Here is a 14,891-nt window from a genome sequence, read left to right as displayed (position 1 = left end):
CTGAAGAAGTTTCGGCGCTTGTGTTGGTGTGACGACGCCTGCAGCGAGGTCGCGAGTTGGAGTGAGCCGGGTGGAAACATCTACTGTTTTCCCAGCGTTCCGCTGTAATTCCACTGGTTGGTCTGCGATTTGGTCTGGTTCCTCCTGTGTTTTTCTAAACACGGCGTGACGCTCCCTGTGTGTCTCGACACAAAAGAGCTGAAGTTTCCCCTTCTAAAAGAGCTTCACAGACAGACACTGCGTCTTTTTCAAGATGTCATTCTGTCTGTGCGTTTCTGGAGGCGGTCGTTTCCTATCCTCTCTGACGGCCACGATCACTTTCTCTCATGTCTGCTTAGCGTGCTGAGACTGTGTTTGTGGGTGGTCATATTTTCTTATGGAAATATGTCCACGTCGGCGCGTTGTTTGCTCGCCTTTCTCGTAAGGGCTTGAGCGCTCAGCGCGCCGTGTGCCGTCGAATTGCCGGCTGACAGCGCGCGTTGCCACGGCAACCCTGCGCGCTGTCTGGCGCTCTAGATGCACGGTCGAGACTCGGCTGCCTTTAATGAGGTGGAGTCCCCTCACTTATTCCCCGATCTAGTTATTTTTCTGAATCAGAAAAGTGCTACTTTGGTTAAGAAGCCTGGGTGACCAGAGGATCACAGTGGGGCAATACCCGCCGAGTCATTCTCCGTGGGCCCCCATCGCAAACATGTTGTGACTATGTTCGTGGGTGGATCATGTTTAGATACATGGCCACGTCGGTGCCCAGGGTGCCGTGTGTCGTCCAGTTGGGCGGCCACGTTCACTGTCCAACATGGCTGGTAGCTTCTGCATGTGTTGCTGGTCCTCCTTAAAATAAATATGGAGGACCTAACATCTTAGTCAGGGCTCCAGCAGAGGATCAGATGTCGACTGCTACATTGGAGAGAGTATTGTTGGGCTCTGAACATGAAGATGAGGCTGAGCGTCCCACGGTTGTGGCGAGCTCATGCCGAATCGGATTCAGACTTGGCAACCATGCTTTCCCGGGCCCCTGGGGGTGTCGTGCGACGCGTACTCGCCTTGCCCCGCCCCCTGGCTTAGCCCGGATGTGCATGAAAAAACTTGGCAGTTTGTGGCCTTTTTTGGCGTTAATATGGAACGCCAAGAGGGTCATAATCTGCACTACAAGTTTTTTCTCTCTCACTACCCCCTAGGGTGGGGTGGCAGTGCTACGGGCACACCACCTCTGCCCTGCATGAGTCTTGGCCCCTGGCAAGTCTGCAGTAGGTCAAAGCACTCATTGCATGTGGGTAGTTCTGAGTCGGGGTTGAGCTACGCAGGATGCAAATCAAAGCGCAGGCCCCTGGCCAGACAATGTCCACCATGGTGGTCCAGAAACACCCCTGGCGAGTCTTGCTGGGATGTGCCGTCGTCAAAGTGTGCTTTCTCGATGCGCTCATCTCACAAACTGGCCTTGAACCCAGCCCGCTCAACCCGCAGTCACCTGACTAGCGGGAGACGGTCCTGGAGATATGGCGACCTGGAGCTGACGTAAACGGTTCTTTCTCCCCCGGAGGAGGGCCGGGTGGAGAATTGGTCTGTTCCGCCGCTGGCTCTCCAGAGTCCAGCGGTACCCACTAAGAACTGTTTTCCGATCCTCTACGTCCCAAGAGTGTGGCTGGCGATGTGCAGCGCCCCGCGTTGCTACTCCCAGCCCCCTCTCACCTCGCCAGCAGGTGTCAGTGTGTTGGTGCAGGCCGCGCCCCGTGTGCCGTCTCCCATACGCACTGCTACCTCGCAGAGTCTGATCACACTCTGGGCCGCTACCACGCCGCCCGAGTCGGGTCCCCGTACTCTGGTTCGCTGCCCCACCCCCGGTACGTCTGTGGTGCGTTTGATTCTGCTGGCTCGGTGTCTGGAGGCCTGGTTAGTGCCCCCAGCCCGTTCCGCTGGCTCATGCGTACTATCAGACTCGGCTATGCGATTCATTTCGCCCGGTGTCCTCCGGCGTCCAGGGGTGTCCACTTCACTTAGGTGTCGTTGGACATTGCACCTGTTCTCCGAGTGGAGATTGCTGTCCTCCTGGCGAGGGATACAATCGAGCCGGTCCCTCCAGCCGATTTGAAGTCAGGTTCAGCCCTACTTCATTGTACCCTAAAGGGCGGTGGGCTATGGCCAATCCTGGATCTGCGCGTCTTGAACCGGTACCTTCAGGCTGCCGTTTAAGGTGCTCATGCAGAAGCGCATTTTCGAGTGCGTCCGTCCCGGGGTTTGGTTTGCAGCATTCGACCTGAAGGATGCATACTTTCATGTCTCGATTCTGCGCTCGGGTCGAGCATGTCAGTACAAACTCCTACCCTTCGGGCTGGCCCTGTCGCTCCAAGCCTCACACGGTTGCGGAGGTGGCCATTGTTCCCCTCAAGGAACAGGGCGTTCGCATTCTCGACTGCCTCGACGACTGGTTGTTCCTGGCCAGCTCGCGAAGCAGTTGTGCATACACAGGGAGATGGTTTAGCTCACCTCAGCCTGTTGGGTCTTTGGGTCAGCTGGGACAAGAGCAAACTCGCCCCCGGGCAGAGGATCTTTTTTCTCAGTCTCGAGCTAGACTCGGTCGCCTGGATTGTGCGCCTCTCTGAGGAGCGCGTCCAGTCGGTGTTGAACTGCCTGAGTTCGCTCAAGCGCAGGATGGCGGCCCCACTGAAAGACTTCAGAGGCTCCTGGGGCATGTGGCATCTGCAGCCGCGTTTCGCCGCTCAGGTTGCTCCATATGAGGCCGCTTCAACACCGGCTCCGCGACTGGGTCCCGAGATGGCCATGGCAGCGCAGCACGCTCAGTGTCCTCGTGACACGGAGCTGCCGCCCTACCCTCATCCGGTGGTCGGACCCTTTGTTCCTGCGGGCGGGAGTACCCCTTGGACGCTGTGGTCCACACAGATGCCTCTACCACCGGATGGGGGGCCATGTACAACGGGCATGCGGTTCGGGTCTTGGACGGGGCCTCGACTGCATTGGCATATCAATTGCCTCGAGTTGCTAGCAGTATGTCTTGCACTGGGCCGCTTCAAGGAGCTGCTGTCAGACAAGCACGTACTGGTCCGCTCGGACAAGCACGGCGGCCGTTGCGTAAATCAACCATCAGGCTGGTCTACGCTCCCGTCGCATATCGCAACTCGCCTGCCATCTCTTGCTATTGAGTCAGAAGCATCTGAGGTCGCTTCAGGCCACTCATGTCCCAGGTGTGCTTAACCGTGCAGCCTACGAGCTCTTACGGCAGCCTCCACTTGCGGGCAAGTGGCGGCTCCATCCCCAGGCGGTCCAGCTGATCTGGCACTACTTCAGCGAGGCCCAGGTAGTCCTGTTGCCTCCCCAGGAACTGCCCTCGGCCAGTGGTTTTCCCTGACCGGCGAGTCGCTCGGCACGGATACCCTGGCACTCAGCTGGCCCCGGGGCCTACGCAATATGCGTTTTCCCCCAGTGAGCCTTCTTGCACAGCTCCTGTGCTAGGTCAGGGAGGATGAGGAGCAGGTCTTGTTAGTGGCTCCATATTGGTCACTCGGACCCGGGTTTCGGACCTAATGCTCCTCACGACAGCCCCTCCTTGGCCGATTCCTCTGAGGAAGGACCTCCTGACTCAGAGATGGGGCTTCCTATGGCACCCGCGTCCCGACCTGTGGAACCTCCACGTGTGCTCCCACGAGGAGCCTCTATGCGTTGAAGTCGAACCTATTCGTTGAATGGTGCTCCTCTCGCAAGACGAGAGGACCCCCGATCATGCTCGGTCAGATCTGTGCTTTCCTTCCTGCAAGAGGGCTTGGAGCGAAGGCTGTCTCCCTCCACCCTCAAGGTGTATGTTGCCGCTTCGCTGCACATCTCCATGCAGTTGATGGCAAGCCCTGGGGAAACACTGTCTGATCATCAGGTTCCTGAGGGGGGCGAGGGGACTGATTCCTCCTTGCCCACCCTCCTTACCCTCTAGGGATCTCACCTTAGTTCTTAGCTAACTTCGGCGTCATCCCTTGAGCCTTTGCAATTAGTTGAGTTAAAAGTACTGTCTCTTAGACCGTCCTCCTGGTTGCATTGGCCTCATGTTAAGAGGGTAGGGGACCTCTACGCATTTTCGGTCGACGAATCGTGCCTAGAATTTGGGCCTGGGGATTCTCACGTCTTCCTGAGACCCCGGCCTGGATATGTGCCCAAGGTTCCTACCACTCCCTTCAGAGATCAGGTAGTGAACCTGCAAGCGCTGCCTTCGGAGGAGGCAGACCCAGCCCTAGCTTCGCTCTGTCCAGTTCGTGCCCTGCGTGTTTACGTGGATAGAACTTGAAGCTTAGGACCTCAGATCAGCTCTTTGTCTGTTACGGAGACCAGCAGAAGGGAAAGGCTGTCTCCAAGCAGAGGATGGCCCACTGGTTAGTGGATGCCATCGCCCTGGCTTATGTTCCCAGGGCGTGCCTTGCCCGTTCGGGTTGAGAGCCCACTCCACCAGAGGAGTGGCCTCTTCCTGGGCGCTGGCTCATGGCGCCTCGCTGACAGATTGTAGAGCTGTGGGCTGGGCGACACCCAACACGTTTGCTAGGGTTTTTAGCTTACGTGTAAGCTGGTTCTTCCCGTGTACTCACTTCCACCAGCCGGTAGGATATGTGCATCTGTTGACTCCAGTCGTGTTCCCCGTTCGGGGAACCCTGTCGAGTTCCTCCACCTCCACCTTCGGCTCGGGCATTGCGGAGTGTCTGATGCCAGACCAACATCCATCTTCGATGTTGTCTGTTGGTTGGGTTCCATATGTTGCAATCCCTCTACGTGAGTGATTCCATATGTGTATTGTCCACGGTTACTCCCTACGGTGAGCCCGTGTCTTTCCCTTAGCAGAGCTTCTGCTTTCTCCTGTCAGATGAGTCTCCCCCTACTCAGGTGGAGCCATCCCAGGGACTCATATGCGTTCTGCCCTGCGGGCCAGTCCATATGTTTTCCATGTAAATTCCTTCCCCTCTGGGTAGGTAGTGGTTTCCGCAGCGTTCCTTACGGGTTCGCTTCCCCAGTGTAGTCTAGTTTACTTAGTGGGTATATCGGAACAGCAGTAGACTTCCCGGCGTAAGCTCGCCCCCTTCTCCGTCCCCTTGGTGCGACGGGCGGCTAGAGCCTGCGCTGGGCACTGGAAGGGGTTTCGTAACTGTGGCGTTTTAGTGGGGATCCCAATTCGTCGGTCACTACTGACGTACGTCGAACGTGACCGACTGAAAGGGAACGTCTCGGTTACGTATGTAACCCTCGTTCCCTGAAGGAGGGAACGGAGACGTACGTCCCGTCGCCACAGTTTCTGTACCCTCGCTGCAGTGCGGACACCGGTTGTCTCCTCAGCGAAAAACAGAGTGCGATTGCATCTGCCCCCCTTTTTATATCCACCTGTTAGGGGAGGTGCGCATTATGCAAATATCGCACGCCAATTCCATTGGCTTGTTTTAGTTCTCTCGAAGCTGATAGGGGCTCTCTAGCGATATCCCAATCCGTCGGTCACTACTGACGTACGTCTCCGTTCCCTCCTTCAGGGAACGAGGGTTACATACGTAACCGAGACGTTTTGGCTGATGTACTCATGTCTTAAGTAAAAGTTTAAAAGATACCTTAAAGCAAAAATGACTCCATTACAAGTTATAAGTAATCATTTTCAATACCATGCAAGTACAATATTTTAACAGTATGTATGTATTATACTAATACATAAAAATATAATAAAAAGTCTCAGTTGAGCTTATGTCCTCAAAAAGAGCATAAGTAAAAGATTTATTCAATGCAGTGAATAGATAAAACAATGTTAAGTGATAATTATTATAAGTCACAGATTATTGTACAATTAAATTATCAAAAAATGTAAAACAATAACAGTGTTTGTGAAACAAAGTTATTATCGAATTTTAAGCTTTTAAAGCATGTGAACTGCAGGTTATTCTGAATATGGCCTGACTGAATCAGTGGATCAGCAGGACGTGATGATTTACTCTACTGCAGTTTTCACAATGAAATAGCATACATGGACTTACAAGATCAGATGTGAATTTTTATAGTACATGACTTAATGGACATCACTACATTCACCATAGATACTGTTATCATTAATAATCCTGTTTTTGGATTTCAAACTCCCTTAATGTATCTGAATCACTTTATAACACACACAGTCATTTTAATTGTTGATTATTGAGTGACATTATTTGAATGAAAAAATTGCATTTAAGCATTTAAATAAAATAATATTCAATATATGTATTAAATTAATCTGAAAAGAAAAAATTGTGAAAAAAAAATGTGCTTTGAATGTTATAAAATGTATTGATTAATGCTGTTTTACCAATTGATGTTTTTCTTTTTTGGATACATTTACACACTACCACAAGGCAGACTGTTCTTTGCTGTACACAAAAATTTAGTCTGGTTTCAAAGTTAACAGATTGAATATGGTCACTTGGTCTCCTTAAATGCTGTTCTATGCAGACTCAAGACTGTTTTAATGAGTGAGAGAGAGGTGACAGTGGCCTCTGGTGGTTAAGAAGTTAACTTGTGGCAGATCACTCTCAGTTTGGTGGATAACAGAATATCATTACCAGATCATTATCATATCATAACCAGAATGTCAAGTTCATGACTGACGGCAGAACATACTGAATTTGTCTTTAGGTGGAAGGATCCAAAACCAACTCACTACTGTAAACAAACATGCTTGGAACAATTTGCGGAATAATATTTTTCATTGCCTATTCGCCGTATACTGAAGGCCAAAGTAAGTAAAAGTTTTCATATAAATTATACAACTTTGAACTAAAGATGTTTTAAAATGTGACTTATTAATTTTTTTTTTTTTCTGATATACATAATACTGCTAAAGCTTGAGTTGTTTTTTTTATGTTTATAGTAAAGACATAAGGATTACTTAATTAAAGATCTTTTCTAGATGATATGTAACAAATCTTTTAAATTCTGAAATCTGTAGGTTATCATGAATTTGGCATGACTGAATCATGCAGTGGATCAGCTGGTGCTAATGAAGTTCTCTTCGCTTATGAAACTGAAGTGGTTGCATACATGGATACAGAAGAGGCAAAACTAGTTCTCACAGTACCTGATTTCATAAGTAGTATGTTTGACTTTGATAAATTCAACCAACAAGATATTGACCCGGCTCATACTGGATCATCATCTTTGTGCAAAGATATTTTTTTCAGGACCCTCTCTCTTAATATATCTGAACCTCTTGGTGAGTTTTTTTTTATTTTTATTTTACTTCAGTTACCATCTAAAGACAATAGGGATTAAACATTTAACTTTGTCAATTTAATAAGAATGGTCTGAAATATCCAAACATTTTGGTATAGCTACATTACAAATGCTGAGACTGAGGATTAAATTATTTATAAAATATTTTTAAAAAAAAATTACATATTTTCAGAACCTCCCTGGACCTCAATTTACACCAGGAATGATGTGAAATTACACGTCAGTAACACTCTGATTTGCCTTGTTTCTGGATTCTACCCTCCACCGGTCAGAGTCTCATGGACTAAGAACAATGTGAATGTGACAGATGAATCAACAGTCAGCAGATATTACCCAAACAATGATATGACACTGAATGTATTTTCTCGACTGAGTTTCATTCCAGAGGAAGGAGACATTTACAGCTGTTCTGTGGAGCACAAAGCCCTACAACAACCTCAAACCAGAACATGGGGTGGGTATTTATTATTCACATCTAATTCCTTTTAGAAACACATGATGAGTTTAATTAATTTTTATGAATTTAATTTTTGTGTCTGTGCAGATGTAGAGATAAAGGAGCCCAGCATCGGTCCATCAGTGTTCTGTGGAGTTGGTCTGGCTCTTGGGCTGCTGGGTTTGGCCACCGGAGTCTTTTTCATTGCCAAAGAGAAAAGATGGATATAGTTATACTGATGCACTAACAGTGCCATATTTGTTGTTAGTTGTGTTGTTGTGCACAGATCCCCTGCAAATTTGCATTGCAAAATATGTGACAAATATACTTTATCTTCCACTTGTTTTGATCATAAACAGATGCTTAGTTTAAGTAAAAATATATTACTACTCATCTTTCAGTAATACTTTTTGCTTTGTGTGTGTTTGTGAATTGAAAATAATGTTATTAAATGTGTTGATTAATACTACATGATCAGCTGATATATTTATTTTATTTTGGTCTTTCGTTGATACTATACCATTCTTCAGTATGCAAATAGTCAGCCTGGATTTACACGGTTATGTTTAGTTCAGTTCCGCTTCTGTCATGTCTGCATTCTCATTTGTTTATGGCTACTCAATTGTTAACGTTTAGGTGACTAGAGCTGGGAAATCTTCAAAACCAAGACCAAAATATATAAGTGTGATTGTATATAGGCTGATGTTCTGTTTTATTTTCTGCCTGTCCTGGTTATGTTATTATGTCATATTTTGTTTAATGTTGTATATAACTTTTGTCCTTGTTAGGTGTTGTGGTATGGTTTATTTGATGCTGATACATTTCTTAAGTGCTGCTTTTCTTGGCCAGGGACCATTTTAAAAAGAGACAGTCTCAATATGACTTCCCCTGGTTAAATAAATGAAATAATAAATAATAATAAAAATGTAAATCACTAATGAAACATAAAAAGGCCTGTTTTACACAATCGACACAAACAGTGTAGACTAGGTGCTATTAATTAACACTTAACAGTAAGTTTGGCTGGTCATTAAATTTTTAATTTCAAATAAAATATCATTATAGTAGGCCTATTGTAGAAATTTTACAAATTTATATTTTTTAACGTCTTTTTAAAAAAATTAAATAAACATTAAAGGGTTAGTTCACCCAAAAATTAAAATGATGTCATTAATTACCCACCCTCATGTCATTTCACACATGTAAGACCTTTGTTTATCTTCAGAACACAAATTAAGATATTTTTGATAAAATCCAATGGCTCAGTGAGGCCAATAACACTCCCTTTTCAATGCCCAGAAAGCTACTAAAGACATATTTAAAACCTTTTATGTGAGTACAGTGATTCAACCTTAATATTATAAAGTGAATAAAATACTTTTTGTGTGCCAAAAATAACAAAATAGAGACTTTATTCAACAATATTCAAAACACTGATTCATGAAGCTTCGAAACATTAGTTTCAAATCAGTGGATCAGAGCACCAAAATCATATGATGAAGCTTCATGAAACAGTGTTTTGAATCGCTCATCACTAGATATTGTTGAATAAAGTCACTATTTTGTTAATTTTGGCACACAAACAGTATTCTAGTCTCTTTATAATATTAAGGTTGAACCACTGTAGTCGCATGAACTGTTTTAAATATGTTTTTAGTAGCTTTCTGGGAATTGAAAAAGGGAGTGTTATTGCTGGCGATGCAGGCCTTACTCAGCCATTTTATCAAAAATATCTTAATTTGTGTTCTATAGATGAATGAAGGTCTTGCGGATTTGGAACGACATGAGGGTGAGTAATTAATGACAGAATTTTCATTTTTGGGTGATTTAACCCATTAAATGGACTATCTGCCTTTGACATCATAGCACATACAATGGCAAGATGGGCTCAAATGTGTGAAATTGCAGCTTTCTCTATTTCTGTTTTATTACGTTATAGAAAGCCTAAGGCCTTTTCAAACCGTTTGGCAAACCCATTTAATCTGCTACCTATTACACGTCAAACTAAGATTACTGTAGAGACAGAAAGTAAGACTGTTAAGTTAGCACTTCTAAACATCCGCTCACTTAAAAATAAATCACTTCTAGTCAATGACTTAATAACCACAAACAACCTAGATTTTATGCTTCTAAATGAAACAAGGCTTGAAGACAGCTGCAGTGCAACAATCCTGAATGAAACAGCCCCTCCTAACTTTACTTTTATGAGTGTCTGCAGAGCTGTTAGGAGAGGTGGAGGTGTAGCTGCTCTATTTAAAGATGTCTATCAATGCAAGCAAGTGTCATTTGGTGATTACTTGTCTTGTCGAATTACTTGTCTGGGTATTGTATTAAAAGGTGCTCCTCGCATTCTACTTATAGTTATCTACAGGCCTCCAAAATACTCTCCAGCCTTTGTGGAGGACTTTACAGAACTGTTATCAGCAATTTCCTCAGAGTTTGACTGTTTTGCTATTACTGGGGACTTTAACATCCACATAGAAAATGCAGAATCCAATATGGCAAAAGAAATCATAACTGTTTTGAATACTTTTGATCTGACTCAGCATGTACATGGACCTACACACAATCGTGGACACACTCTAGATTTAATTATCAGTAAGGGTCTAAACATTTCATCCATTGTCATTAAGGATGTAGCGCTATCTGATCATTTCTGTATTTCCTTTGAAATATTGATCTGTCCGACTGTTGAAGCTAGATCTATCTCGGTCAAAAAGCGATGCTTAAATGAGAACACTATGCACTGTTTATGAAGGCTATATATTTAACACCAAGCATATCTGCAGACTCTGTTGATTTTCTCCTTGATTCTTTTAACTCAAAAGTACAGAATGTTATTGATAACATTGCTCCTGTGAAAGTCAGGAAAAGAAAAGTGGCAGACAAAAAGCACCATGGAGAAACTCAACAGCAGTGCAAAATATGAAAAGACAATGCAGAAAAGCTGAGCGCATGTGGCGAAAGACAAAACTTGAAATCCATTATAACATCTATAAAGATATTCTTCATGCTTTCAATGTGGAATTAGGCAAAGCTAGACAGACCTTCTTCTCAAATATTATAAACAGAAACTTAAACAACACCCGCACTCTTTTTGCTACAGTAGAGAGACTAACAAACCCCCCAAGTCAAATTCCCAGTGAAATGCTCTCAGACAGCAAATGTAGTGAGTTTCCTTTCGTGGGACCTATCGACGCTACGTCAGTGACGTGATGGGAATCCTCTGCATTTTTGTGTTCGTGAAGCACTATTGTATCCAACCAATGTGACGTCAGAGGCGGGCGACGTCGTGGACCGGAACCTATAAAGCATGCCCAGAAACAAAGAACGCTAGCTTCTGTTGTCTTCAGTAAGCGCTATTTGTATCTTGTCCGTCTTATTTACTGTTGTCTGTCTACCATCTCGCCAGAAAGTGATCTCTTTGTCTGAGGACAAGAGTTTCTAACAAGTGAAACAAGACACATATATATATATAAAATGATGGAGAAAAGCCAGCGTTTCACTAAGTGTGCACCTCCTTGCCCGCGATTCATCGTGGAGGGAGATACACACGAGATGTGTGTGAAATGCCTGGGAGTTGAGCACGCACAGGCAGCTCTTGAGGGGGCTGTCTGTGTGCACTGTGAGCGGCTAACTCTCAGGGCGCTGCGCTCACGCCGGGCGCTCTTTGAGGAGGGCGCTGCGGCGTGTGTTCCCCGCGGGTCTGGTCCCGCTGCTGCCGAGGCACAGCGAAGGCTGCACTCGTGGGGTTCACAAATGGATCTAGCAGAGGGGGGAGAGACGGGCTCTGCCTTATCGCTTCCCTTACCTGCTAGATCTAGTGTCTCTCCTTTGGTGGTGGAAGCACGCGCTGCGGTTTCTTCCCCGCAAAGGGAGGCTGAAGTACTGAATATATCTTCCTCCGAGGAGGTTGATGTTGAAGGTGTCGAGGGTGGTGATGAGGGACCGTCATCCTCATCTCCAGCCCATGAGGAGCTTATGGAGGTAGTGACCCGGGCAGTAGAAAAACTGAAAATAAGCTGGCCCGCGGAGGAGAGCGTTCCAAAAATAAAAAGCAAGTTAGATGAACGCTTCCTCCCAGCTAGGTCACTACCCCAGCGTCGGGGACTGCCGTTCTTTCCCGACCTCCACACCGAGGTGTCGAGGTCGTGGAATAGACCCGTGCAGTACCGTGTCTTCAGCCCACAAACAACAATGTACAGTAATATCACGGGGCTGAAGCAACACGGGTATGGGGCGATGCCTCGGGTTGAGGAGACGCTTGCGAGCTATCTCTCGCCCGAGTCTGCATCGTCCCTGAAATCCCCGACGTTGCCCACCAAACCACTAAAACAAACATCGAGTCTGGTGGGCAAGGCTTATTCGGCAGCGGGTCAGGCTGCGGCATGTCTGCACACAATGTCCTTACTGCAGGCATACCAAGCTGATCTGCTGGGGGAGATTGAGGAGACTGGGGAAGCTACTTTTGAAACGATTCAAGAGTTGAGAAAAGCCGCAGATTTAGCTCTCCGTGCCACCAAGGAGACGGCCAAGTCAGTAGGCCGTTCTATGGCAGCCCTGGTGGCCACGGAGAGACATCTGTGGCACAATCTCGCAGATATTAAGGATAAGGACAAACATATCCTTATGGATGCGCCGCTTTCCTCCGAGGGCCTGTTCGGTGACGCAGTTGCTACTGTCGTCGACAGGTTCGAGGAGGCGAAAAAACAGAAAGCGGCGTTCCAAAGATTCCTTCCCCGGAAATCTCATCCCCCTGAGGCTGCTGGGCGGGAGCAGCCTCAGCCGATAGCCGGCTCCTCGGGATACAGGTCCCAGCAGAAAGCTAGTGTGGCCGCCCGTGCTCCCCGCGGAAAGCTTGGGGACCGGTGCGCGCTGTACAGCAGAAGCCTTCTGGGGGTAGGGCGGATCTGAGGACCGTCATTATTTCCCAGAAGGCTTCCCAAAAGAAATCCTGACGGTCATGGGTCAGGGTTTCTGAGGGCAGTCCCCTCCGAAGGGGTTCGACGATTAACATCTATCGTTCCGCATCGGTGCCCTCAGGGGGCTGTTCTGCCAACCCTGCCACCCAGTGTGCGACAGGGCGCAGCAGTCCCCGTCGATCCTTCGAGGAGGGTCGGCCAGCACATGATTCGCTTATCTGCCGGTGCGCCGTGCCAGATAAACGAGCCAAGTGCTCAAAAAACACCAGAGACCAGTCTCGAGAGGCTGGTTCCCTTAGTAGAATTTTTGGGGGAATGGAAACTTCTTCCGAATATTTCGAAATGGGTGCTGCTCATGGTAGAACAGGGTTACAGAATTCAGTTCGGTTCTCGTCCGCCCAGGTTCAGTGGAGTGATTCACACAATGGTAGCTCCAGAGCAGTCTCTGGTAATGGAACAAGAGGTTACGATGCTTTTGCAAAAAGGGGCTATAGAACGGGTTCCCTCTCCCAGCAAAATGTCGGGCTTTTACAACCGCTACTTCATTGTTCCAAAGAAGGATGGGGGGTTGCGTCCGATCATAGATCTTCGTATACTAAATCTGTAAAGAAGTTGAAGTTCAAGATGCTTACACTCAAACAGATTATTCCACAGATCAGATCCGAGGACTGGTTTGTGGCGATAGATCTAAAGGACGCATATTTTCACATTCCCATCCATCCTTCTCACAGGAAGTTCCTCAGGTTTGCTTTTCGGGGCGAAGCATACCAATACAAGGTTCTTCCCTTCGGCCTATCACTATCACCCCGCACGTTCACGAAGTGCGTGGATGCAGCCTTGGCTCCGCTGAGACTCCAGGGCATCCGCGTGCTGAACTATATCGACGATTGGTTGATTTTAGCTCAAACAGAAGGTCTGGCAGCTCAACATCGAGATGTTGTGTTGTCGCACATGAAGAAGCTTGGGCTGAGGCTCAACGCCAAGAAAAGTGTGCTGGTTCCGAGTCAGGTTGCCAACTATCTTGGGGTAATCTGGGATTCCATCACGATGCTGGCGCAATTGACTCCCGCTCGTGTGACTTCCATTCTCGGGGCCGTGAATGGGGTGAAGTTAGGCCGGTCACTCACTGTAAAACAGTTTCAGAGACTGTTGGGTCTGATGGCAGCTGCGTCCAACGTTGTTACTTTTGGCCTTCTGCACATGAGACCCTTACAGTGGTGGCTCAGGACCAAGGGGTTTTCTCCGAGGGGAAATCCTTTTCGCATAATCAAAGTCACGCGGCGGTGCCTTCGTGCTCTGGTCATGTGGAAAAAGCCTTGGTTCCTGTCCCAGGGACCCGTGTTGGGAACTTCATGTCGTCGCGTAATGCTTACGACAGATGCGTCCCTCACGGGCTGGGGAGCGATCATGAGTGGTCGCTCAGCTCAAGGTCACTGGGAGGTACACCAGCTCTCCTGGCACATAAATCGGCTGGAGATGCTGGCAGTGTTTCAGGCTCTGAAGCACTTCCTCCCCGACCTGAGGGGCCACCATGTGTTGGTTCAGACAGACAACACTACGGTGGTCTCTTACATAAATCACCAAGGGGGACTGCGGTCTCGGCCACTATGCAAACTGGTCAGTCACATCCTCCTGTGGACCCAGGGGAAATTACTCTCGCTAAAGGCGGCGTATATTCCGGGGTATTTGAATATGGGGGCGGACGCTCTGTCGAGGCAGAGCGCGAGTCCGGGGGAATGGAAGCTTCACTCAGAGGTAGTGGAGCTCATATGGAAAACATTTGGTCGAGCGGAAGTCGATCTCTTTGCAACAGAGGAGTCAACTCAATGCCCTCTGTGGTACTCTCTGAGGCACCCAGCTCCTCTGGGGTTGGATGCCATGATACAGACGTGGCCGAGGCGACATCTGTATGCTTTTCCCCCAGTCTCTCTGCTCCCGGGAGTTCTGGACAAAGTCCGTCAGGAAGGGGTAGACCTGATATTGGTGGCTCCTTTCTGGCCAACAAGAATATGGTTTGCGGACCTAGTATCACTTCTTCACGGCTCTCCTCTGGAGCTTCCAGTCAGACAGGATCTCCTGTCCCAAGCGGGCGGCATGATTTTACATCCCCATCCAGAAATGTGGAAACTGTGGGCCTGGCCCCTGAGGGGGCAAGGCTCATAGAATCTGGTCTCCCAACCGAGGTTGTGGAGACCATCCTTCAGTCCAGAGCTCCATCTACAAGGAAGCTTTATATGTATAAGTGGAAGGTTTTCGCTACATGGTGTAGCCATCATAGGGTGGACCTGGTCCACTCATCT

At 47.6% G+C, this 14,891-nt stretch overlaps 1 protein-coding gene across 1 annotated transcript; it reads left to right on the top strand.

Annotated features, from left to right (window-relative positions):
• Nucleotides 1-6,675: 6,675 nt before the first annotated feature.
• LOC137027188 (H-2 class II histocompatibility antigen, A-U alpha chain-like) lies at nucleotides 6,676-7,899 on the top strand. Its single transcript, XM_067395102.1, has 4 exons — nucleotides 6,676-6,739; nucleotides 6,950-7,213; nucleotides 7,406-7,687; nucleotides 7,778-7,899. Exons 1-4 carry the CDS (start codon nucleotides 6,676-6,678, stop codon nucleotides 7,897-7,899), a joined length of 732 nt encoding a protein of 243 aa, XP_067251203.1.
• Nucleotides 7,900-14,891: the final 6,992 nt, after the last annotated feature.

This window comes from Chanodichthys erythropterus, chromosome 9 (assembly GCF_024489055.1).
Source record: "Chanodichthys erythropterus isolate Z2021 chromosome 9, ASM2448905v1, whole genome shotgun sequence".
NCBI lineage: Eukaryota > Metazoa > Chordata > Actinopteri > Cypriniformes > Xenocyprididae > Chanodichthys > Chanodichthys erythropterus.
This window is presented reverse-complemented; position numbering and strand designations above follow the sequence as displayed.

Bases quoted from the DNA above. Each gene is read 5' to 3' on its own strand.
- LOC137027188 (XM_067395102.1), top strand. From the start codon at position 6,676: ATGCTTGGAACAATTTGCGGAATAATATTTTTCATTGCCTATTCGCCG. The intron at 6,740-6,949 runs GTAAGTAAAAGT...TGAAATCTGTAG, and splicing joins GCCGTATACTGAAGGCCAAA to GTTATCATGAATTTGGCATG. The intron at 7,214-7,405 runs GTGAGTTTTTTT...ACATATTTTCAG, and splicing joins TAATATATCTGAACCTCTTG to AACCTCCCTGGACCTCAATT.